Source organism: Eubalaena glacialis, chromosome 4 (genome assembly GCF_028564815.1).
Source record: "Eubalaena glacialis isolate mEubGla1 chromosome 4, mEubGla1.1.hap2.+ XY, whole genome shotgun sequence".
Classification (NCBI taxonomy): domain Eukaryota; kingdom Metazoa; phylum Chordata; class Mammalia; order Artiodactyla; family Balaenidae; genus Eubalaena; species Eubalaena glacialis.
The window spans coordinates 158125842-158153028 of NC_083719.1; the positions used below are offsets into that span (position 1 = coordinate 158125842).

The 27187-nt window shown below is 37.3% G+C and overlaps 1 protein-coding gene across 4 annotated transcripts in view; it reads left to right on the plus strand.

Moving 5' to 3' along the window:
• Positions 1-27187, plus strand: part of NSD1 (nuclear receptor binding SET domain protein 1) — a 137759-nt gene that overhangs the window by 73186 nt on the left and 37386 nt on the right. For all 4 annotated transcript variants that reach the window (XM_061189980.1, XM_061189981.1, XM_061189978.1 and 1 more), the window contains 7 exons: positions 7495-7619; positions 9390-9660; positions 10986-11095; positions 15778-15853; positions 18334-18452; positions 19393-19536; positions 22182-22305. In XM_061189980.1, coding sequence (XP_061045963.1) covers positions 7495-7619; positions 9390-9660; positions 10986-11095; positions 15778-15853; positions 18334-18452; positions 19393-19536; positions 22182-22305 — 969 coding nt within the window. The remainder of the gene's footprint in view (positions 1-7494; positions 7620-9389; positions 9661-10985; positions 11096-15777; positions 15854-18333; positions 18453-19392; positions 19537-22181; positions 22306-27187) is intronic.

Here is a 27187-nt window from a genome sequence, read left to right on the forward strand (position 1 = left end):
TTGTGGTGCGTGGGCTCTGTAGTTGCGGCACATGGGCTCTCTCGTTGAGGTGCTCGAGCTCAGTAGTTGTGATGCGTGGGCTTAGTTGCCCTGCAGCATGTGGGATCCTAGTTCCCTGACCAGGGGTCGAACCTGTGTCCCCTGCATTGGAAGGCGGATCCTTTACCACTGGACCACCAGGGAAGTCCCAGCGTTTGTTTTAGAAAATTCATTTCATCTTCATTTTTGAAGGACAGTTTTCCAGATTATAGTAATTTTGGTTGGAAGTTTTTAAATTTTAGCACTTTGAATATATCATGCCACTCTCTTCTGGCCTGTAAGGTTTCCACTGATAATCTAATGTGAGTTCCCTTGTCCTTGACTAGTTGCTTTTCTCACTTCTTTCAAGATTCTCTCTTTGTCTTTGCCTTTGATAGTTTGATTATAATGTGTCTCACTGTGGGCCTCTTTGAGTTCATCCTGGCTGGAGATCTTCAGCTTCTGATATGGGATGCCCCATTTCCTTTTTCAGATTTGGGAAAATTTTGACCATAATTTATTCAAATTCTCTCCTCCTTTTGCAACTCTCATAATGTGTGTATTGGTTTGCTTCATTCTTTTTTCTTTTTTCTTGTCTGACTTGATAATTCAAATGACTTGTGTTTGAGTTTGCTGATTCTGTCCTATGCTTAAGTCTATTGTTTAATCTCTCTATTGAATTTTTCAATTCAGTTATTATGTCCTTTAGTTCCAGAATTTCTGTTTGGTTCCTTTTTGTAGTTTCTGTCTTGTTGATACTCTCAGTTGTTCATGTTACTGTTTTCATGGTTTCTTTTAATTATCCGTGTTTTCTTGTAGATCACTAAGCTTCCTTAATACGGTTATTTTGCATTCTTTCCCATAATTCATAGGTCTCTGTTAGTTTCTGGAGATTTATTTTGATCCTTTGGGCCACGTTTCCTAGTTTCTTCATGTACTTCATGAGTTTTTTTCCCCTGAGTTTTTTGGTTTTTGTTTTTGGCGGTGCCGCGCAGCATGCAGGACTCTTAGTTCAACCAGGGATTGAACTCATGCCCCCTGTAGTGGAAGCACGGAGTCTCAACCACTTGACCACCAGGGAAGTCCCCTTCCCCTGAGTTTTATGCGTTTGACACTGGCTTCATACAAGGGAAGACTCACCAATCATCTTGGCTAGAGATTCTGGGGACCTCTGGAACCTTTTTTGGAGGATGGGCTTCTCTGGGCTTATGTGTGTGATTTCCTAATTAGAGAGGTTTGTCCATTTCTTTTTCAGGAGCTGTAATCTCTTGCTTCTTCTAGTGTTTTTCTGCAGTACTGCAGGTTAGCCATTGCTACTGCAACAAGCTTTCTCACTCTTTAATTCTCAGTGGTCCCTAGGTATCTGAAGCATGTTGGCTCTCTATCAGCTCCCAGAAGCAGGCAAAACAGATACTAGTCCCTTGGGCAGTTTTCTAAAAATCTGGATTGCCAAATGCTCCCTTCTTTCCCTCCCTTTGTAGAGAGAAGCCAAGAGTTGAGTGCCTTCTCCCAATCTTACCAAGCCCTGCTGGCCTCCATCTGTGTCACTACAGGCCCTCTGGTTCCGCAACATGCTGCCCACTCTTTCATTTGTTTTCAGTGCCCCCGGGAGTCCAAACTGTGTGGCTTCTGTTTGTGCCTCCCAGTCAGGTTAGACAGAAACCGGCCCCTTGGGCGGCCCTATGAAAAGCTGGAATGTTGAACATCCCCACCTCCACTCCCCAGCTTTGAGGGGGAGCTCAGCTGTGCTTGCTTTCTCAGTGGCAATCTCAGATAAAGTGAATTGGCTCTTGTAATCCATTTCAGTGCTATTGTTCTTGGCTTTGCACTTGCCCTGGAGTATCGTAACTTCTTAACTGATTTCTAGAGTACTCATAAAGGTACTTTGATGCATATATTGTTAGTTTGGTATCTCTGTGAGGGAAATAATGTGGGGGGGCTTTCTATTCTGCCAGCTTGCTGTTGTCTGCTCTTGCTTCATGCCTTTTTAATGCCAGATAATATTCCAGTGTACAAATAAGCCATATTTTATTTATTCTTTCATCAACTGATGAACATTTGGATTGTTTTTACTTTTTGGCCTTTATGAATAATGCTGTTATGAACATTCGTGTGCAGTGTTTTGTGTGGATATGTTTTTATTTTTACTGTATACCTAGGAGTGGAATTCCTGGGTCATTTGGTAATTATATGTATAGGTTTTGAGGAACTGCCAGAATGTTCAGTAGTTGTGGCACGTGGGCTCAGTAGTTGTGGTGCTCGTGCTTAGTTGCTCCACAGCATGTGGGATCTTCCCAGACCAGGGATCAAACCCGTGCCCCCTGCATTGGCAGGCGGATTCTTAATCACTGCGCCACCAGGGTAGTCCTCTTTGCTTGTTTTTTAATTGGGCTATTTGTATTTTTATTATTGAATTGTAAGAATTCTTTACATGGTCTAGATATAAGTCCATTATTAGATACGATTTGCATATACTTTCTCCTGTTTTGTGGGTTTACCTTTTGTATTCTTGATTATATATTTTGAAGCACAAAAGTTCTTAATTTTGATGAAGTCTGGTTTGTCTATTTTTTCTTTGGTTCCTTGTGCTTTTGGTGTCATACCTAAGTACCCATTGCCTAATCCAGTTGTCTAAGCACCATTTGTAGAAAAGGGTATTCTTTCCCCATTGACTGGTCATGGCACCCTATTTGAAAATCTTTTGACCATAAATGTGATGGTTTATTTCTGGGCTCTCAGTTATTTTTTATTGATATGTATGTGCGTCTTTATGCCAGTACCACAAAGTCTTAATCTTTGTAGTAATTAATTATTGTAGCTTTGAAATCAGAAAGTTCAAGTCCTCCAACTTTATCTTTTTTCAAGATTGTTTCGGCTCAAGATTGTTTTGACTTTGCATTTCTGTATTTATTTTAGGAGTTTCTTATCATTTCTGCCAAAAAGCTAGATGGAATTTAGATAGGGGTTGTGCTGAATCTGTAGGTCAGTTTGGGCAGTGTTGGCACTGTAATAATGTTAAGTTTTCCGAACTATGAACAAGGGATGGCTCTTCATTAATTTAGGCTGTCTTTGATCTCTTTCAACAGTGTTTTGTAGTTTTCAGTGTAGAAGTCTTGCACTTCTTTTTTTCATTTTATTCCTAAGTATTTTAACCTTTTTTGACGCTATTATAAATAAAATTGTTTTTTTAATTTCATTTTTGGATTTCCCATTGCTAGTATATAGAAATACAGTTGATTTTTTTATATTGATCTTAGGTGTTGCAATCTTGCTGAACTCATATTTTAGCTCTAATCATTTTATTGTGAATTCCTTAGGATTTTCTATGTGCATGATCACGCCATCAGCCAAAAGAGATAGTTTTACTTCATCCTTTCTAATCTGGATGCCTTTTATTTCTTTTTCTTGCCTGATTGCCCTAGCTAGATCCTTCAGTGCATTGTTGAGGGTAAGTAGAGTGAACAGACATCCTTGTGTTGCTCCTGATCTTAGGGGGAAAGCAGCTGGTTTTTCACCATTTAACTATGATATTAACTGTGATTTTGATAGGTGGCCTTTCAGGTTGAGAAAGTTCCCTTTTGTACCTAGTTTGTTTGGTTTTTCAGATGTTTTTTCTATGCCTGTTGAGATGATTATTCCTGTTTATTCTATTAACATGATGTATTAATTTACAATTTTCTTATGGGGGCTTGAATTTTCCTGGCCCATCAGGCTGCAAATCCACAGGAGGACCAGTCACAATTTCTCAAGGACTTGTTCTCACTCCTGCTCCCCTTTTACTTTGTGCCGAGGCACCTTTCCTTGTGGTCTCCTGGGGGTTGCAACATGGTTTACTTCTGTTTCACCGTAACTCTGAGGATAGAGCCCTTTGAGGCCAAAGTTTAGTCTCCGTTGAACTTCTGCCTCCTAACAGGATGGCCAAAAAGCCCTCAGGACAAAATCAGTTTCATGGCTCTACTTGTTTCCCTGGGTTATTACTTTCCATTAGTTTTTGGTTTGTAGTTCTTTACAATTTTTTCAGTTTTTTGCTTCTTTTAAGGTGGTTTTTTATTTTTATTTATTTATTTATTTATGGCTGCATTGGGTCTTCGTTGCTGCGCGCGGGCTTTCTCTAGTTGTGGTGAGCAGGGGCTAATCTTCGTTGTGGTGAGCTGGCTTCTCATTGCGGTGGCTTCTCTTGTTGTGGAGCACGGGGTCTAGTGCGCGGGCTTCAGTAGTTGTGGCACATGGGCTCAGTAGTTGTGGCTCACGGGCTCTAGAGCGCAGGCTCAGTAGTTGTGGTGCACAGGCTTAGTTGATCCACGGCATGTGAGATCTTCCTGGACCAGGGCTCGAACCCGTGTCCCCTGCATTGGCAGGCGGATTCTTAACCACTGCGCCACCAGGAAGTCCCTAAGGTGGTTTTTTAATGACTTTATACAGCATTTTTATTTGCTTTCAACAGGAAATTTGGGCTGAGTAACTTGCCATTATTATGAAGAGTTGTTTGGGTTTTTGCCTTTTTTCCCCCCCTTAAGTTCTTTTGCCTCTGAGGTCCCAGAACTAGGGGAGTAGAGGTATGACAGGGGCTAATAAGCTGTATGGGCAGAGTGATGTTGCTGTTAGTAGTCTCGTTTTCTGGGAAACATCACTGTTTTGAAGAAAAGAAGAAAACTTACTCAAGGTATAATTTACGTACCACAAAATTCACACACTTCAAGTGTTCAGCAAATGGTTTTCAGTAAATTTACTGAGTTGTGCATCCATCCCCATAAATCAGTTTTAGAATATTACACCACTCCCATAAGATCACGCTATCTCATTTATAGTTAGTCCCAGACAACCACTAGTCTACTCTCTATCTCTGTAGATTTGCTTTTTCTGGACGTTTCACATTAATGTAATCATACAATGTGTGATCTTTTGTGTCTTGGTCTTTTCAGTTAGCATAATGTGTCTGTGGTTTATTTATATCATGACATGTGGCAGTATCTTGTTCTTTATGGCCATGTGCCCAGCACCATATGGGTTGGTACCCATGTCCCAGATGTCATACTTCTTATTCCCAGGATGCTCCTCACTTTGCACATCCTACCTTGTACTTCGGGACTCCCATGCCAAGCATGCCTTGTGCCTTTGATACCCCATGTCCTGTGCATCCTGTGCCTGGGCACCCCACCTTTCTCTGCACCCCGTGCCAGAAAATCCCACATCCAGGGTGCCCCATGCCTAGAACACCCCACTTTCTGACTCCCTGTGTCTTCGGGACCCTATATTCTGTGCACCGAGCACCTTGGGCACCCTGGCCTCAGACATGGATGGCTCTGCTTACCTGTACCCTGGTCCCCAACCCTTGCCTTCCTTTAGTTGCGCCCAGTGTCTTGGGCTCCCACGCTGACTACCCTGGGTGCTGCACTCATCCACCCTTAACTGTCCCCAGTGCTCTGAGTCCTTTACCTCAGGCCTAGCGCCCTTGGTCCTGGGTATCCTGTGTCAGGCTCTTTAGTTCCTGTGTGCTGGACCAGACCCTGTAACATATACGAGGTAAGGCAAGAGCTAGGGGTGGGGAATTTTATTTTTATATATATACACACACACGTGTGTGTGTGTGTGTGTGTGTGTGTGTGGAGAGAGAGAGAGAGAGGGAGAGAGAGAGGGAGTTTTTATTGTTGAATAGTATTCCAGTGTGTGGATATACCACATGTTACTTATCCACTTATCAGTTGGTGAACATTTGGGGTTGATTCAGCTTTTTGGATATTTTATTATTTTAACTGGTATGTGTGCACTCTGTAGTCTAAAGCTATTGCTAGACTTGTCCTATATGAACAATTCATCTCCATTCTGCACAATAGGTCCTGGTTCTGTGCTTGGAATTGATGTGTATTTGCCAAGAAAGTTAGTGGTGGTGTATTTCAGCTCCTGTTCGGTTTCACGTTTGCTGCGTACCATATATTGAGGTTTGAATGATCTGCTCCTCGTTCCATTGGCTTTTGTAATTTTCTAGCTTTTAATATTCCCTTCCAGTATCAAAAAGGCCATATTCTTTTGTTTCTGATATTCCTTACCTTAGCTTGGCAACCACTTTATGTAGTCTCCATAGTTTTGCCTTTTCCAGAATGTCATATAGTTGGAATCCTACAGTATGTAAACTTTTAGATTGGCTTTTTACACTTGGTTATATGCATTTAAGGTTCCTCCATGTCTTTTCATGACTTGATAGCTCATTTCTTTTCAGTGCTGAATAATAATCTGTTGTCTGAATGTACCAGAGTGTATTTATCCATTCACCTACATCTTGGTTGCTTCCAAGTTTTGACAGTTTTGAATAAAGCTGCTATAAAAATCCATGTTCAGGTTTTTATGTGGTTCTAAGTTTTCACCTCCTTTTACATTAACTTGAAATAAACTAAATGATGTGTTACTACTGTTTACTAATGTGAAATTACAGCAGTTAGAATTAGTAAAAAATTCTTTTCCACATCTTGTTCTAATGAAGGTTTTATGGCTTGTTTCCATATGTGCTAGGGAGTAAGAGCCTTTGCCAAGCTTGCTGAGCCTGTGACCTTTCCTTTTTGGTCTCTACTTTTGTGTTTCTTTTATTGAGAGAACACCGGTATTGCCACATTCAAATGAGGCAGGAATAGCTTTCTCTGAGGTCATCATATGATGAAATACTCCTGCCCTCTTGAGTAGATTGTATCCTGCGTTCTGTAGGCATTAGGCTCTGTTCTCAAAGAGTTTACAGTATAGTAAAATGATTATAGCATGTTAAGTATATTAAAACTGGGATGAAGTTTTATAGGGAAATTAATAATAGATATTTGTTTCACCATTAATTCAAGGAAAAATGGCATGATACTTTGATATTTTGATCATGAAACATGACAAGAGTTGTTTTTTTGTTTGTTTTTTGTTTTATTTTAAGAAAGTATCCAAAATTCTATATTCTATTTTATCTTTTCTGTCTTTGGCATACATGGCATACATTTTTTTAATGTTATTGAGATAATGGTATACATATTATTAATTATATATTTTTGATGTTTCTAATGTGAAACTCACTATAACCATGATATAAAGTATATGTAAAATGCTTTTGAAATTCATGTGGTACTGCTGATTAGGTAAATATTCTATCATCTATTCATCCAATATTCTGCATAGTCCAGAGAGATGTTATTTAAAATGTTAATTCATTGTGTTTTTTATGAATTTACCTGATTTAGAATCCATATTTTAATGTTAGCTTTGTCACTGTAGGACACTAGTTTCAGTTTAATTTCGTTAACATTGGATGGGCTGTGTGTGTGTGGATAAAGCAACAAAAGTCTCCTTTTTCCCAAATTTTGCATAGGATAAACCATAGCAAATAGCCATAGTGTTTTTGTGAGTTTCCTATTTCTGTACCTTTGGAAGTACAGAGATAGTTGCATGAAAACGTTGGGTTTCCCTCTGACTTTTTGGTTAATACTGAACTTGTTTCTCCTCTTTTAGCTGTGCGGTCAGAGAAGAAACGCCTTAGGAAGCCAAGCAAGTGGCTTCTGGAATATACAGAAGAATATGATCAGATATTTGCTCCTAAGAAAAAACAAAAGAAGGTACAGGAACAGGTGCACAAGGTACATTCCACCATTTCAACAACCTTTCATCAGTCCTTTTAGGATACTGCAATTTTCCCTTCAATATCATATTTTATCTTCATGGGACAGTAATTTCCTTAACTGGGATCTTGTTTTTCAGTTTTTTATTTCCAGCTTCTGGCACAGTACTTAGCCTGTACTAGTTATACAGGAAATGTATAAATGAGTCTATGTACTATGTGTGTATAGTGTGTGTATATATAGTATATTTTCCCCCTTTGCTTTCAAAATGTATTTAATGATTTAGGAATATTGTTATGATAAAATGTTTAGTAAAAAATACAGGGTATTAAAAAGAATAGTATGATCCTAATTCTGTAAACAAATGTTATAATACCTTATATGCTTTATTTTAAAATTCAATTTTTTTAAACTCAAAGTATTTTAAAGTAAATTAGAGATATTTTGACTCCATGTCCCTAAATAACATGCACCTCTAAGAAACAACATTTTTCTTCACAACCAGTTTATCATGGTCATATTTATTAAGGTCAGTTTATCTAATAACAAATCCATGTTCAGATTTCCCCAATTATTTTGTAATCTTTACATTTAATTTATCCAAACCAAGATCCAGTCTAGGACTACACATTATATCTGGTTGTTACATTTCTTAAATCACCTTAAATCCAGGACAGTCCCCCCTTTTCATGACCATATGTAAGCAATGAGAGCAACACATTTAGAGTATCTGCCTTCTTGATTTGTGTGATTGCGTCTATGTTCCCTTTTAGGTAGTAGTTATAAGTAACAATTTGATAGATTCAAGTTAAACATTTTTGGCTAGATTACATGGTAGGTGTCATATGTTGCATGACATTGGAAGGTATTTAACCTCCAATAGTTCACCGCGGTGACTAACTGATTTCTGTCTTTTGAGTTAACGTTTTACCTCTTTTGATCAAGCAGCAGTATATGTATAATTACTTTGGCTCCAAGAGAATGTCCTGTTCCCCATCAGCCATTTCCCTGATGTTTTTTAAAAAATATCAATTGTAGATCCTTTTCTATATGAATAATTTCATTTGGGGTTACAAAATGAAGATTTTCAGATTTTATTATTTCTTCTACTTATATTATCTGTCAATCTGTCATTTTATAGTACTGAAATACATGAAAGGCATGTATTGCTTTCCCATTAATTTACCAACTCAACTTTGGAAGTTTATTATTAGCTGCTTTTATCAATGATACATTAGGGAATCTTTTTTTCTTTTTCTTAGATTATCACTATGGCTTTAATGAATTTTTATAGCTTCAGTGTATCTCGATCCAATGACATTTTTCCCCTTTTAAAAAATTATAGTAAAATATATATAACATAAAATTTACAACTTTAACCATTTTTTAGTGTACAGTTCTGTGGCATTCAGTACACCCACATCGTTATGCAACCACTACCATTATCACCACTACCCATTATCTTCAGAAATTTTTCATGTCCCCAAACTGAAACTCTGTGTCTATTAAAAAATAACTTCCCACTTCCCCATACCTTTAGCCCCTAACAACCACCATTCTGTTTTCTGTCTCTGAATTTTACTATTCTAGGTACCTCATATAAGTGGAATCATACAATATTTGTCCTTTTGTGTCTGGCTTATTTCAGTTAGTGTAATGTTGTCTTCAAGTTTCATCCATTTGTAGCACGTGTCAGAGTTTCATTCCTTTATAAGTACATTATTCTTTTTGACACTTAAATTATAATGACTTTGGCCTATGGATTCCACGTTTATCTTTTGCCCTTAGGTAAGTTCCCGCCGTGAAGAGGAAAGCCTTTTAGCCCGGTGTCGATCTAGTGCTCAGAACAAACAGGTGGATGAGAATTCTTTGATTTCAACCAAAGAAGAGCCTCCAGTTCTTGAAAGGGAGGCTCCGTTTTTGGAAGGGCCCTTGGCTCAGTCAGAACTTGGAGGTGGACATGCTGAGTTGCCACAGCTGACCTTGTCTGTGCCTGTGGCTCTGGAAGTCTCTCCACGACCTGCCCTTGAGTCTGAGGAATTGCTAGTTAAAACACCAGGTAAGATGGGGATGGGTCTCAGTATGTAAGTGTGTATAATTAGAGGAAGCAGGAGATTTTAGTATGTTTTGATGGAAAGCCAGTAGTGTATTTCTGTACAGCAAACTACCCACTTTGATTCTGGGAAATCCCTAATACTGGCTAATTGGATATAGTTAATGACCATGAATTGGTGTACTGGCAGGAAGACATATTTTTAAAAAACTACTTTCTTTACAGTGTTATTGCTCTTCATGATTATTGATCAACCACAGTGTGAATCAACACCCAGGATAACAGGGTTTGGGGGAGGGGCACTGCATACTAGTGGAGTAAACACATAAAAATTATACTTCAGATACTGACTTTACCAATCTTTGTGTTACTTGGGAAGTTGTTTAACCTCTGAACTTGTTTCCTCGATGTATAAAATGGAGACTGTGATGCAATATATAAAGAAATTTACCTGACACATAGCAAGCAGCTGAGTGTAAATACTCCCTTGAAGTTAATTACCAATTTCTTTTCACTTTATTATTCTGTATAAACATGTCACCTGGTGAGAATTGGATCTAAACATACTGTCTCTAATTCACCTTCTGACATTTTTCATTTCTTTTTTTTTTAAATTGGAGTAACCTTCTGACGAGTATTGTAGTCAGCCAAGGAAAATTTTGGATGTAACTTTTTTACATTCCCAACAGTAGCTTGTGATGTATTCTTTAAAAAGGGATCCCAATTGTGCATAATCAAATAAGGCGGAATCAAAAAGAATAGTAAAGATAGTTATCACCTCATTGCCCATTATGTGCCAAACTCTTTTATTAGGCTCTTTTATATAATTCATAAGAGCAGTCCTACAAAATAAACAAGTGTCTTTTACTTATTTAGGAGCAGAACAAAAATTCTAATCCTGGTCTATTTATGCCCAGAATTCAGGCTCTACTTTACCTCACTTTTCCTTTTGTTCTTACCACCAATTGATTGCTCTAAAGGGAGTTTTGCCCTTTTGATTTCTCCGTTAGTTCATTTGTGATTTTTAAAAAATGTATCAACATATATGGTTTTTAGTAAGTGTGTATACACACACACACACACACACACACACACTCTCTGACATAAGAACATCCTCACATCAGTTTGTGTCTGTATTGAGAAATATTTTCTTGTTTTATGTTAACTAGTATTTTAGAATAAATAAATTTTTACCATGTCCCTCCCCACAAGATGATGAGAAAAATATTAAAAAATGACTAATTTTTGTGTGATATATATATATATGTTTTTTAAAAATTAGCTTGTGCCCAGTTTCTAAATCATCTAATGAAAAGATACATGCATTTCAGGAAATTATGAAAGTAAGCGTCAGAGAAAACCAACTAAGAAACTTCTTGAATCCAATGATTTAGACCCTGGATTTATGCCCAAGAAAGGGGAACTTGGCCTTACTAAAAAGGTATGTTATTTTAGTCAATTCTAAAATAGAGTTGAATCCAGGAAATAGGGGATTTTAAAAACAAATCTTTTAGTAATACTTATGACATCAGTGCACATATACATAGAAATTATAGAATGTCAGAGTACAGTTGGTGATCTGAGAGATCCTACATTAAGAGGCTGTTTTGCATTTGTATGGACATGTGTATCACTTGATTTTAGATTTTCTTTTCAAGTGAAAATGAAAAAAGCTTTTACAGTTGAGTAAAGTTTGTGTTTGTTGTAATTTCTTTTCTGGGCTCAAAACCTCTTACCTGATTTCTACTTCACTTCTGTCTCTACAAGCCACTAACCTACTCTTATGCCATTGCGCTGTCTGCATAATACCTCAGAAAAGACCTAGCTCAGCTATAATCCAGGCAGAAACACTTGATCTTCAGTTTTGCAAACTTGGTTTCCATTAGCCAAGAAGGCATCATTAAATTGTAGTTGGAAATAGAAAATGATTTTCTAATTCTATAATGGATGATGACTGGATATTGATCCCTTAGGATACATCCTGCTCTCTTTGTATTTGAGGAGTAACTCAGTGTACGTGTTACAAATTCAGTTGTAGGTTGCACAGATTTCCTATTTTTAAAAATTCTTTAAAGAAAAAATGCAGATTGTAATCAAATCATAAATAGAGTTTTTGGAATTCTTTCCTTAGCTGTAGCAAACTTCTATCCTTTAATCCTATATTAAGGCCCCTAGTTTTTGTTAGTCACACATCTGTAAATGTGAAATTTAATTTATTTGTGTTTTTATACCTTACTTAAAGAGTCACATTATGTACTTTAGTTCCTTTGTTCTTCTCAAAGCAGTTTTATGACATGGACTTTTCGGTTGTTCTTAGACTCATCTCCTGCCCTCCGAACTCTCTCTGCAGTTTGTGCAACCTTCAGTGACAATGTGTCTCTAACTCACTATCCTCTCATTGTGGCCCACACTCTAGTAAGGCTGTGGTCATCTCCTTCTGCAGTGCTTTCTCTCCTGGATTTATATTATTCAAATCTTAGCCACTGCGCAAGATTGTTGGCAGAGGTAGATGGGAAGGGCCAGGGAAACGGATTCAGTTGAACGTTTTGAGCGTGGAAGTGACATTTGCAATCAGATGATAAATTTTATGGTATTGTACAAGGTGAGTCATGGGAGGCTGTTGTCTTACTGCTAGAGGTGAGGTGCTGCAAATGTCATTGAAAGTAAGAATTCAGGCGAGTTAAGTGAATGACCCCCCGCCCCCTTTATGGAGCTATAATTGGCATATATAAGTTAATGATTTGAAGGAATAAGATGAATTTTGAATCCTCAATGTTTTTGAGACAGGGTTACTTAAAAAATAGTGTTAATTTGTTTTATAATAACTGTAAATGGAGTATAACCTTTAAAATTGTATAAAAAATTTAAAAATATAGTGTTAATTTGTATGACCTTGCTCTGCCAAGTGCAGTTTTCTAATCTGAAATTTAACTTGTCGTGTTTGTGGGTTAATTTTTTCCCTAAGGGGATAAAAAGTATGATTTAGTTGATAATTTTAATTTATATAGGCGAAAGTGTCCCAGAACTCTTTGAGATTTAATTTACACCAATAAAATGCACAGATCTTAATTGTTCTGTTTGATGGCTCTAGCAGTTGTATATACCATGTTAAGTACCACCCAAACTAAGTATGCTCTATTTCTGTCACCCCTGGAAGTTCTCTTGTGCCCCTTTTCACTCAACTCCCCATTCATTCTCATCTCTTCAAGAGGCAAAATTTTCTAACCTCTGTTACCATAGATTAGTTTTGCTTGTTCTTGAATGTCGTATATGTTGTTTTGTTTTTGTTAACTGGCTTCTTTTATTCAACACATGTATTTGAGATACATCCACAAGGATGCTATTTCAATAGTAGTTCAAGTACAATTTGCTTGTCCTTTCTCCTGTTGATGCACATTTGCATTTTTTCATTTGAGGGCTGTTAATCATAAGACTGGTATGAATATTCTGTTTGTGTACATATATTTTCATTTTTCTTGGTGGTGTAAATACTTAGGGGTGGGATTGCTGGCTCATGAATATATCACTTTTAAAGAAACTGCCAAACACTTCTCGAAAGTGGTTGTACAACTTCACGTTCCCGCCAGCGGTATATCAGAGTTCCAGTTGCTCCATATCTTTAATAGCATTTGGATTGTCAGTCATTTTAAGTTTAGCCATTCTAGTGGATATGAAACGATATCTAATCATGTTTTTAATTTGTATTCCCTAATGATTATTGATTTTGAGCCCCTTAGTATGTGCTTACTGGCCATTCCTATATCTTATCAAACGACTGTTCAAGCACACTTACATTTTTGATTGGGCTGTTCATTGTTTTTATGGTTGCTTTTTTAGGAGTGGCTTTATATTTGGGATACAAGTCTTTTGTCAGATATATGTGCTTCAAATACTTTTTCCCAGTCTGATGCTTGCCTATTCATTTCCTTAGTCTTTCATGAGAAAGAATTTTTAAAAGTTTGTTTTTTCGTTTATGATTTATGTTTTGTGTCTATTTCAAGAAATCTTTGCCTAGCACATCGACACAGAGATGTACTTTCTGTGTTTTCTTTTAGGAGTTTTCTGGTTTTGATTTATATACAGTTCTTCATTTTTTGAGATGGAGTTTTGAAGTGGATGTCCAATTGTTTTAGCACCATTAGTTAAAAATCTCTGTTAGCTATCCAATTCTCTGTCTCTCAATATTTTTGGTCTCTTTAAGCATTAGATATAATTAATAACTGTCACTGTTGAATTTCAGCTTTTTTTGGTAGGGAGATAGGCATCATATTTGGTGCTAGAACAAGAGAAAACCAGAATTACTGGTGATGGCTAGACCTGGACCCTGGAGAAAAGTGACCTCTTTTCTGTTTTAGAAGTGAGTTCTGCTATCTGACCTAGTCAACTTCACAGTTAAGGTCCTGCTTACTGTGAGGTATATTTTGCCATCAGGTTGAAACCATGATTCAGCTCCATCTTGGGACTACACCATGGGTTACCAGGCAGGCCACACCTTGTCTTTGGACGGATCAATCAGTGGGTTAGAGAAAGAGGGATTGTCTATTGAGGTAGTGGTAACTTAAGAGTGCACAGACTTAATGCATATCCTACCAGATTATGCATAAAGTAAGTTACTGGCATCTTTGACATGTCCTCCAAGGCACTTACAGAGTTCTGTGGGTTTTTTAAAAAATATATTTTATTATTATTATTATCATTATTTTTCAGTCGCGCCTCGCGGCACGCGGGATCTTAATAAAAGCACAGAGTCTTAATTACTGGACCACCGGGGAAGTCCCTTTTTTTATTCTAAGCAGAGCAGATGGATTTTTATTCATGTAGTGTAGTGTTGGGGGGGGGGTGTGTGTGCGTGCGTGTGCATGCTGTTATTTCTATTTTGGCTGACAAAATTGTTGACATCAGACATGAGAATTTTTTCTGCATCATTCTCTGACTGTAGTTTTGGGAACATTCTGATTGTTTTTGCATCACAGCTTTTGGGTGAGTGTTAAACAATGAAGTATAAATTGGTTATCTAAGTAATATAGTTGGTAGTTTTCTTTAAATTATGCAGTCTGTTTTGTGGGTTTGTCTGCTAGTGTTTTGTTCCATTTAACTAGGTACCTAACATTTGCTCCTTCATTTTATTTGACTTCATAAGACTCTGATCTACATTGAACATGAGGAACATTCTTATGATTTATTAATGTATATAATAAGTGTTCAGAAATTCATAGCTGCATTTTATCTTGTTTTAACCTCAGACTTTGGGAACTTCATAGCAAGAATAGCATCCATTATATTGACTTTTGTGGCCACTAAATTTTGTTTTACAGTCATGATGAAGAATATTATTCTTGTAGGAGAAGACATTTTCTTGGAATAGAACTAATTGATACAAGCATTAGTAGTAGGGGAATAAAATGTATAGTGAATTACTCTTGATGTTTAAGGTTTTTCTTGTTGTTTTTTGTTTGTTTGTATTTGGCCATGCCACGTGGCTTGTGGAATCCTAGTTAGTTCCCTGACCAGGGGCCCTTGGCAGTGAAAGCGCGGAGTCCCAACCGCTGGACCGCCAGGGAATTCCCAATGTTAAGTGTTTTGTTTTTAGTTTCAGTGTTGCTTTAATTTATATTAATCTGCAGCAACTTAAATTAGAAAGACCTTCCATGATTCAGAGCTTTTTAATATTTAGAATTCATCAGGTAAATAAGTCTGTGTAAAATCCAGTGGCTGTAAGTATAACATTAAGAAGGAAGATTTTAAATACACAGTGGTGTGGAACAGAATTGAGCTGGTGGGTGTATAAGCACATACTTTTTCTCTTTCTCTCCCACTTTAATCAGAGCAGTGTTCTATATCTGCTTTATATATTGGGAGTCTCTGAATAAGCCAGTCGTTGTCCGTAGTCCCCCCACCGGAGTATGTGGTGGTTTTGAGTTTTAGAGCATGAAAAAAAACCAAATCTGATGCTTTTCCCAAAAAGTTTCTGTTCAACTCTTTACTATTATACTGTTCCTTTAATTGTTAAAAACAGCCAAGATTGTGTATCTTTGGCAATAGACAGTTCAGCTTTTGGCACATAGTATAAAGGGTTTATTTTCTATTCCTTTGTAAAACATGATGCATTTTACTTATTTGTAGTGTTATGAAGCTGGTCACTTGGAGAATGAAATTACTGAATCATGTGCTGCATCTCGTTCTAAAGAGTTTGGTGGAGGTGAGTGTTTTTGAGATTTAAGAACTGTATTGCAAAAATAAGTGTGAAGTACCCTGTCAGTTAACGAGAAAAGTTACTAAGCAGGACTAGTAAGGTTGCAAGTTCTAAGACTTGTTTGCGCAATATATGCTTCCTAAAACTACGTATGACACTAGAAAATTGTATTGATTCATTTCCAACTTTATACTGAAATTAGTTAAATGGAATTAGAATTATATTAGTGTTAAGGAAATGTTGGGAACAATAAAGAAAAATCAGCTCCTTAATTTCCTTATTAGATAATTCTCCATACTGCATCATTACTTTCTTGGCTTTGATTCCTATAGGACAGAAAATACAGAATTTGAGTTGAGGGGGAAATTGCAAATCATCTTAAACAAGTCTTTCATAGTCTTACTTTCTTATATCACACCTGTGACCTTTGGTCAATGAACATATGCTTGAAAAAGAGAGCTTACATTTGAGCCTAGTCTATTATGGTTGCTTTCAAAGGCCTTGGGAATCTTCTAGATTAAATTGGAATCTGTTTCCTGGAACCTCTGCTTGGTCATCTTATTTCTGCCCACAGCAGGAATGGGCAGCCCTTCATTCAATAACAGATAAAATAATCATAGTTTAAGTATCTACTCTACCAGTTTCTTTGCGTAAGGACTGTTACCTCTGATCAATCTAAAGCATTACAACGAATTAGGATATTATTCATATTATCCCTATCTTGTAGAATAAGCATGAAGATGAAAGAGGTTGGAAGGGCTGGGGAACTATATCCAGACATGACCAAATTTATTGCCACACTGCTGTCTCATTATCCACCCTGTGTTTCTCCATACCAATTCTTTCTAGCCCTTTGATCATTTTGTCTGCCTATGCCATTTATTGATTGGTGTCATTCCTGAAATATTAGCTTAGATTTGAGCACGCTACATCAGATATGATCTATCAGCAAAGGGTATTATGGGGAGATTATATTTTACGTGGTCTTAAACGTACACTTCTTTGAATGTGATCTGTGATTATTAAGTTTTTTAGCAAGTAAATTAAGCAATATGTTAACTTATTTTAACCCTGTATGCAATTATAATATAGGTTGGTCAACTTGTTTGCTTGATTTAAAAAAAATAACCAAAAAACTGCTTTCAAAATAATATCAGCTCTTTCCCTATACATTTGTACTTTAGTTTTCTGTAAAACCTACAACCTGCACTTTATCCTCTGTAAATTTCATCTAAATGTTTCAACTAGTGAGAATTTTGAAGCTTTATTCTGCCACCATCTTAACTCTTCCCTTTTAGTCTTAGGCTGTCAGCAGCTTTGATAGCAGAGCTCCATCTCGATCAGGCAGATCAAGAAGAGAGCCCTAAAGCAGTCTTCCAAAGTATTTGATACCTAGCTTAAATATCCTGGAACATTTTACAAAATATTTCTTTAAAGATTCCTCTTAACGTTTCTATAACAAAGAGTTGAAATATGTATAATAAAAAATGAGTGAGAGACTAAATTCCATTTTCTAAATATGTCAAGATTAGGCATTCATATTCAAGGTTATAGTACCACTGCATGAGTACCCTTTTTTTTTTTAATTAAAAAAAAAAACGTTTATTTGTTTATTTACTTTTGGCTGTGTTGGGTCTTCGTTGCTGCGCGTGGGCTTTCTCTAGTTGCAGTGAGCGGGGGCTATTCTTCCTTGTGGTGTGCAGGCTTCTCATCGCGGTGGCTTCTCTTGTTGCAGAGCATGGGCTCTAGGCGCATGGGTTCAGTAGTTGTGGCACACGGGCTCAGTAGTTGTGGCTCACGGGCTCTAGAGCACAGGCTCAGTAGTTGTGGCGCGCGGGCTTAGTTGCTCTGTGGCATGTGGGATCTTCCCGGACCAGGACTCGAACCCGTGTCCCCTGCATTTGCAGGCAGATTCTTAAAACACTGCGCCACCAGGGAAGTCCCTGCATGAATATCCTTTTGGCCAATAAATGTATTGGTTGGGGGAGGGAGGTATTTTTCTCTCCTCCTATAAGTCAGATCTTATGTATTTCATGTTTTTGTCTTAATCCTTAAATCATAGAGTGATATAATTTATTGTCTTTAATCTTGGAGGCCAGGTTTTAGTATCTTTTCCTGACTACTAAATGCATTTCCTCCCCATCTGTAGGATATTAAAGTCCTTTGTGGAACTAGAAAGTCTTTCATTTCAATCATATAAAATGAAATTGCTTTAATAACCTGTATGTTTACTATTTAATCCATATGAGGCAGAATTTATATATATATGTATCCATTTCCCCAACTAGTTATATACTAATGGGTAAGTCGTTTTTTTTCCTCTGCTCTTGTTTTCCTCATCTGCAAAGTTAGAGAATTAAAATTAAAATTAAGGTTGGTGTTTACTCTAACATTCCATAATTCTATGAGGTCCCTTTAGTTGAGGATAGGAGTTCTTGGACATGCATGTGATCAGCCAGCAGGTAACACCTGTTTTCCTGTCCTAGGCACCACCAAGCTGTTTGATAAACCAAGGAAGCGAAAACGACAGAGACATGCTACAGCCAAGGTGCATTGTAAAAAAGTGAAAAATGACAGCTCATCAAAAGAAACTCCAAGCTCCGAGGTATTATGCAGTTCTTCATCTTTTGACCTTCCAAAGCGAAGCTGCTTTTCACAGTAGAGGCCACATCCCTTTTCCCTTTGAGTTTACCTAAAAATAGTATTCTGTTGAAACAGCTAGTAGTGATGAGGAATCCTGGAGAAAAAGATGAATCTGATTCTAGTAGAAATAAGTCAAAGCACTATGGCAACTGTGGGTGTGACCTTTTTAAAAGATCACACCCCATGCTCTAGGTGTCAGATGAAATGCATAACTGTTTCATCATGAAGTAAACTTGTTCTAAAACCAGAGAGCACAATATCAAGTAACTATATAGTCCAGATGAACTTGGTATTGCCCTTTAAAAGTTGAGACTGCAGTTAGGGGAAAAACTCATTTGCTTATTTATTGAGACCACCAACTGCTGAATTTTAGAGTAATGTTTGTAAACAGCGACTTTTAGGGATTTAGAGATTTAAAGCCATTTTCTTGAAGAGCATCAGTGCAGCTATTGATGCCATCCCTAGCTTTCCAACTCAGGTTAAAAGAGAATTAGAACAAGTCAGGTCAGCATCACATATTATGATACAGAGTGTTTCTTTCCAGGACAATTTGAATAGAATGCCCAAGGGGGGCATTATTTAGGAAACACTGATCTTGGAAGGACAAATAAGTAATCAAATAAACTTAAGAATGTTTTCTCTCCCTTAGTGAAACCTTAAAATGGAACAGCTCAAAAAGTTCCAGTGGAACAGCCTCAGAGCAGTTAGTGGCAGGGCATGAGGCGCCCACTACCCGCCCAATCACAGCAGGGTTAGAACTAACATTGCATGCAGTCCGCCCACGTGATTGGCTGAACATCTGTAAGTGCTTAATGGCTAGACAAATAGCAGCCCAGAGGGAGGGGGTCAGATGGAGGAGACATCAATAATATAGATGTGGGACGTTATTTTTTCTCTGCAAGGGAGAACTGATGACACACAGGACAGCTGCAAGCCCCAAGGAGACCGTTGAGGAGGGTGTAGAAAATGACCACGGAATGCCTGTATCTAAAAAACTGCAGTGTGAACGAGGAGGAGGAGCTGCACTCAAGGAGAATGTTTGTCAGGTAGAGAATGTTTGCCCACTTGCATTTGAATTGCATGCTTATCTTTTAAGAGAAGTCCTCTCCCTTTCTCTTGATGACCTAGTCATGGTTAGAATAAAAATTCTCTTGGATGATTCCAGTGGAATCACTTACTTTAAGGATTTAACTCTTCTCTCTTCCCACAAAAAAAGAAGAGAAATATTTAGTGTTGCCCCTGGGTAGATACCCTGAAGTAGGTCTGAGATGGAAGGGGTGAAATCTGTGGTTGCTCAGCCAAAGATAATTTTCCTGCACCTCTCATGGTGTGAGAATGTTTGGGTTTCTAAGGAATTTTTCAAGGAGAATTTTCAACATAGATTGTTGGGTTTGTGTGTGTGTTTTGTTTGTTTTTGTTGTTGTTTTTGGTTTTTTTTTCTGCTTTAAAGTAGTGACTTTAGAGAACCTACCACCTGTATTTTTCTATTTATTTAATAAACATTTATGCAGTGGTTTTTACTATGTGTCAAGTGTTTTTCCAATCACTTTGTAAATATTACATCATTTAGTTATCATAACAATCTGATAAGATAGAGGATCATTATTATCCTTGTTTTATAGATAAGAAAATTGAGGTACAGGGAGGTTAAATAGCTTGCTTGTAGTCACTCAGTGAAGCCAGGATTCAAACCCAGGCAATCTGGGTTTTGAGTCTTAACCACTATGTTGTCTTGCTTCTCTGTGAAATGTGCCTCCACTTTAATGTCAAATGCCTTTATCTTACTTGGGAGTAGAGTCAATTAAATGGATGCATTGGTTATATTCTCTTTTCATGGTCTTGATTTAACCTTGTAAATACTTAAAAACTGGCATATAAAAAGTTGAAAATATTAGTTTGTTTGTTTTTTTCTAATTGAAACTGCTAAAAAATAAAATTTCCCCAGGCCTAGAATATTATTATGGCCAATATAATTTCAACTCAGTTTCTCTGTCTATTCATTTCACTGCTATATAAAGAAAGTTGATTATATTCAGACCTGCTCCCAAACAGTGTTACTCCTCAGAGACTGTTAAGCCCACAAAGATTGTCATATAAGAAGGTATTGTAACCCATGGTCCTGGTTTGTTTGGATCAGTCTTTGTTTAAATCTGTTGTGCTTGTATAATTTATTAATAGCACCTCCTTTCATGCTCAAGTGTCCTAGTTTGAAGGATGAATTACATGGTCATCCCAATTAAAGGGTTAGTCTGTAATATTTGGTTAATTTGAAAAATTTATTCCTCAGTACATACTGTAATTGAAGTTTTCCTGTTTAAGTGATGAAGGCGAATTTGTTTATCGTACAGGAAAGCTGATGTTGCTGGCACTCTGAATATACAAAACGAAACATGTAACATTTATGGCATTTGTCAATTTTTGGTTATGAATAGTAGATCATGGGAGAGCCAAACATGAAGGACTAGCTCAGAATCCCTTGGGGTCCCCTCTTAATCCCTGGCTGCCTCTGGCCTTTTATTCCCAAAACTCTCCTACTCGTTTGCTTATTTAAACTTTGATGTTAAGTGGCCAAGACCTGTCTGTTTCTTTGGGTTCTTGACGATATTAGACTTGCCTGGCCATCTTTCCCCCTTTCTTGTCTTACAGAATAAGTATAAGAGTTTTTTCATTTTTATCATTTTTCTGCTAATCACTATGGGGAAACAAGTCAGGATATTAGAGGGGTGAAAAGTAACAAATGTTGGGAATGTGCAGAATTTTCATAAATCGTACAATGTTTTCAAAAGCAACAGATCCCGATCTTTATTAAGGCTGTATCATCATTGACACCTTGTTTTAGTGAGATTATCTCAGAAAGGTGATCTCTCTGATTTTAATACGGTTCTAGGTGTATCTCAAGGATTGTTCAAATCTTAATCAGGGCCCTTCTGGACTGTTATGACCCAAGTCCCAGCTGGCCAGTATCTCTTGCTTGAACCATTGCAGTAACCTCTTTGATTATCTCTGCTTCTCCTCTCATCTTTTTACTCTTGAAATTTTTCATGTAGCAGTCATAGGGATCTGTTTTTAGATGAATACCTGATTTCAGCCTTCCCTTGGTATAGCGCTCATTATAATGGCACACCTTTGCAATTAGAATAAAATCTGAAACTCTGTACCGTAATCTGTAAGGCCACACAGTCAGGCCCTTGCTTGCCTTTTTCTTACTTCATTTCTACCACTTCTAACTTTTGTTCACTTTTGTCCAATGACACTGGCTTTCATTGTGATTCATAGGAATGCCATGATTTTTCCTGTCTGTGGGCTTTCTGTACTTTCTGCCTTCTTGGTCCCTTCTTCAGATCATGTGGCTGACTTGTCATTCAGAGCCCGGTCTAAGAAGTCATTCCTAATCACCCAATCCAAAGTTGTTGTTTGAGTGTTCTACCCAGATACTTACATTTTCTGATATCTTTTGTTTGTTTAATTGTTTACTTGTATCTTTGTATCCTTAGAATATAAGAATGATGGGAGCCAGGGACCTGTGGTACCTGGCATAGAGGAGGTAATCATTAAATACTAGCTGAATGAATGGTGGGATTTTTTGTTTCTGGCAAAGCTGCTTCTTAACTTTTGCTTTAACGAAGACCTTCTGCTTGGGATTTTTAAAAATCTTTTTCTATAGACAGATCTGTTTTCTTTCTCTTAACAGAACTGTGAGAAACTGGGTGAGCTGCTATTATGTGAGGCTCAGTGCTGTGGGGCTTTCCACCTGGAGTGCCTTGGATTAACTGAAATGCCCAGAGGAAAATTTATCTGCAATGAATGTCGCACAGGTAAAGTAGTTAGAGAAAGGTCTTCTTCCAAGGAAGGTTTGAGTTTCAAGTTTTTTAGGAAAAAATCATTTATTGGAGACACTTTTTTTGTGGCAATACTGGGCTAATTCCTACAGACATAGAGATAGGTGCTCTGTGGTCTTTGCCTTCAAAAAACTCAAGTGAATAATGAATGTATAGTATAATACAGTGCAAAAAGTGTTGTTGTGAATGTTAAAGTGCTGTGTGAATGAAGATGCACCGGTGCTACAGAGGAAGATATCTGAGTTTGGTTTTAAGAGAGAAATAGAAATTGGTGTGTGGAGGGGAAGGATAGAAGGTCCAGTAAAGAAAGTATGAAATATTTGGGGAACAGGAAGCATATAGGTCAGTATGTTTGGAGTTTAAGATATTTTAAGATATTTTAGGGAAGAGGTGAGGCATAGGTAGTGACGAGGAGGACTTCTGGGTTACTGATGATATTTTATGTTTCTTGATCTGAGTGGTGATCAAGAAATGTGTTCACTTCATGATTATTTGTGAACTTAGAGTGTGTGCACTTTTCTGTGTATATTATACATCAGTAAAACTGTTTAGCAAAAAAAAGAGAGCTATTTTGTGAGAGTTACAATATGCGGATTGGGTCAGAAACTAGGAATGGTCAGATGAGACCAGCCTGTAAAGCACCTCACAGCTGTGCTAAGGAGATTGCTCTTTTTTCAGTGTTATGAATGGATGTTACAGTATGAAAGTAGTAAAGAAATTAGGGTTGACAGTAAAGATTTTATGCTCATAAGTCATTAAAACCGTAGGTGTGCATGATGCTGCCCAAAGAGAAAACGTCTGTAGAGTGAGAAGAGGGCTAATGACACTACTGGGGGATACCCACTTAAAAGGGGCTACTGGAGGGTGAGGAGGAGCTACTCAAGAAAGAATGTCTGTGAAGCCATTGGAATGGGGTGTCGTCAGCGGAGGCAGATGGGGCAAACAGACCAAGGAGGTTCTAGAGTGAAAAGGGGATCTATTGTATTTGGCAGTGAGAGAGTGCCTTACTAAACCAGACTGAAAGATGAATGGGTAGCAGTATACACTATTTCTTACAGAAGCTTGACTTCAGTGGAAAAGGGAGCAGTAGCTGAAGGGAGGATGTTAGAGGGTCAGGAGGAAGAACATCTTGAGTAGGATGAAGGTTAAGAATTGTGTAGGGAAATAAATTTCCGTAACAGGAGGGGGAATAACTGGAGTACAGTCACAGAGACAGGAGAGGACAGGCTTGAAGAGATAAAAAGATTAAAAGGGAATGTACCATGTAATTGTGAGGGAGATGAACACTGAAGTTTTTCCTTGGCTTGGTGAGAATGGTGGAAAAAGGTAATTGTTTATAACCTGAAGGGAAGAGTGTAGGCTTAGACTAGCCCCTGTGGGAAATAAGAGGTGAAATTAACTTGTGTCTGTAAATAGATGGCCATGTCAGATTGAGTTATTTCATCTTTCTGCTACCACTTTCAGCAGTGTAGGAACAAAAGCTGGAAGACAAGATAGTTGTGGGGTTATTTTGCCTTCTACACACGTTGGGCTTTTGATCATTATGTGCCATATGGTGTCCCAGCCCTGTAAATAAAATTTAGAAACAAATTTTAGATATGTGCATGTCTCTGTTGCCCTAATTTTCTTAGAAAGATCTTCTTTTTTTAAAAAAAATTTTTTTAACTTCTTATTTTATATTTGAGTATAGTTGATAAACAATGTTGTGTTATATCAGTTGTACAGCAAAGTGATTCAGTTATACATATACATGTATCTATTCTTTTTTAAATTTTAAATATAGCAGTGAGTACAGTGTCAATCCCAAACTCCCTAACTATCCCTCCCCCCAACTCTTCCCTCCTGGTAACCATAAGTTCCTTCTTTAAGTCTGTGAGTCTGTTTCTGTTTTGTAAATAAGTTCATTTGTGTCATTTTTTTAAGATTCCGCATATAAGCGTTATCATATGATATTTGTCTTTCTCTGTCTGACTTCACTCAGTATGACAATTTCTAGGTCCATCCATGTTGCTGCAAATGGCATTATTTCATTCTTTTTAATGGCTGAGTAATATTCCATTGTATGTATGTACCACATCTTCTTTATCCATTCTTCTGTTGATGGACATTTAGGTTGCTTCCATGTCTTGGCTATCACTGCTAGTGCTGCAGTGAAGATTGGGGTGCATGTATACCTTCAGACCATGTTTTCTCCAGATACATGCCCAGGAGTGGGATTGCAGGATGATATGGTGGTTCTAGTTTTAGTTTTTAAGGAACCTTTGTATTGTTCTCCATAGTGGCTGTACCAATTTACATTCCCAGCAACAGTGTAGGAGGGTTCCCTTCTCTCCACACCCTCTCCAGCATTTATTGTTTGTGGATTTTTTGATGATAACCATTTAGAGAGATCTTCTTGCCTTTTGTACCAGTCATCCAGTTTTGCTAGTCTCATCTATATTATGATGTGGTATTCTCTGAACCAGCCTAATCTAAGGCAGAACTATTTTTTTAAAAAATCAACATAATTAGAGTGTAATTTGCCTACTCTAAATGTACCCCTTTTAATGTATGTTTTGATAGGTTTCAATAAAATGTATACACCCACACCAGAAAGTTCCCTTGTGATCAGACCCAGTCAGTCTTTTTTGCACCTCACCCCTTCACCCCCATCGTCAATTTCAGGTTAAACAGTGATCTGCTTTCTGTTCAGAGCACATTAGATTTACCTTTTTTTTAGAGTTTGTGTCTAGCTCAGCATAATGTTTTTGAGACTCATCTGTGTTGATGTGTGTATCAGTAATTCATTCTCTTTCTTAAAACAGCTTTATTGAGGTGTAATTGATGTACAGTAAACTACACAAAGTGTACACTTTGATGACGTTTTGGTGTGTGTGTGTGTACATACACCTTTGAAACCATCACTCAGCATAGTTACTTTGAGATTAAACAACATTGTTGCAGGTATTGAGAATTCATTCTTTTTATTCCCAAGTGGTATTCCATTGTATGAATATAAGAGTTTGTTTATCCACTCATCTACTGATGTACATTTGGATAGTTCTCAGGTTCGGCTATTATAAATAAAGCACTGTGTATCCTTTGTATGGATACACTTTCTTTTCTGTTGTGTCAATATCTAACAGCAGAATGGCTGCATATGGTAGGCTTAACTTTTTAAGGAACATCCAAAGTGTTTGTACCATTTTATATTCCCATCAGCAGTGTGTGAGAGTTTTAATTCTGCCACATCTTCATCAACATTTGGTATTGTCAGTCTTTTTAATTTTAGCCATTCTGACAAATGTGTAGTGGTATTTTATTGTGGTTTTAATGTGCTTATTTTTCTGTCTTTGAGGAAGAGTGTTCAAAATTTTCTTTTAATTTGGGGTTTTTTTCCCCCTATAAATTTATTTATTTATTTATTTATGGCTGTGTTGGGTCTTCGTTGCTGTGCGTGGGCTTTCTCTAGTTGGCGAGCGGGGGCTACTCACTCTTCATTGCGGTGTGTGGGCTTCTCATTGTGATGTTTTCTCTTGTTGCGGAGCACAGGCTCTAGGCGCGCAGGCTTCAGTAGTTGTGGCTCGCGGGCTCTAGAGTGCAGGCTCAGTAGTTTTGGTGCATGGGCTTAGCTGCTCCGCGGCATGTGGGATCTTCCTGGACCAGCGCTCGAACCCGTGTCCCCTGCATTGGCAGACGCATTCTTAACCACTGCACCACCAGGGAAGTCTTGGGTTGTTTTCTTACTGTTGAGTTTTAAGAGTTCTTTATATGTATTCTGGCTACAAGTCCTTTATCAGATATATACTTTCCAAATTATTCTCCCAATCTGTGGCTTATTTTTTGATTTTCTTAATGGTATCTTTTGAAGAGCAGAAGTTTTTAATTTTGATGAAGTCTAGTTTATCAAATTTTTTTAATGGTCTTTCTTAAGCAAGAAATCTTGCTTAACCCAATGTCACAAAGATTTTGTTTTCTTCTGAAAATTTTTTAATTTTAGGTTTCACATTTAGGTCTGTGATCTATATTGAATTAAGTTTTATATATTATGTGAGGTAAAGAGGTTATTATTTTTGAGGGTAGAAAATTTTACCCTAGTTTTAGTAAAGATGTATAGATTAAGAATAAAGGAGTCATTTCTTATTTCTTCTGGGTCACCCTGGTTTCCTATAGTAGGATGACCACACCATAATTTAGGCTACTCCAGTTAAGTATTGGCTGCCAGTTATTCAGTATCAGGCAGTAGATTGCTTCTCTTCAAATACTTATTTAAAATTTTTTTCTAAAATTATTATTAGTTGGTGATCTCACTGTTTATAAAGATGAGGTGGATTATTTTACTGTGTTCCTATTTCCAGCAGGTGCCAAAGGCAGGATTCGTGTTCAGGTCTGTCTGTCTGTCAAGCCTGGGCTCTTTCCTTTACATTGTTTTGCTTCCCAGCGAGAGGTAGATTTTTTTTTTTTCTCTTAAACTTTTTATTACAGAAATCCTCAGACATATACAGAAATAGAGAGAACAGTATAAAGAATCTCAACATATTCATCACTTAGCTTCAGTAGTTATCAACTTCTTGCCTCATTTTACTCATATAGTTCAAAATATATGTAACTAGCATATTTTTTTAACACTTTAAAAACATATATCCATTGTATACAGTGACTCCTATGTGTCCTCAACTACCCAGTCCCACTTTCAAATTTTCCCACTTTGTCTCAAAATATATTGTTTTATAGTGTTTTGAATCAAGATCCAAATAATGTCCCTGTATTGTATTTTTTAATAAAAAAATTCATCTCTTAAACTTCTCTTAATCTACAGCAGTACTGTTCCCCTCACCCAATTTTTTTTGTTTTTTTACAACAAAAATATGTTTTATTT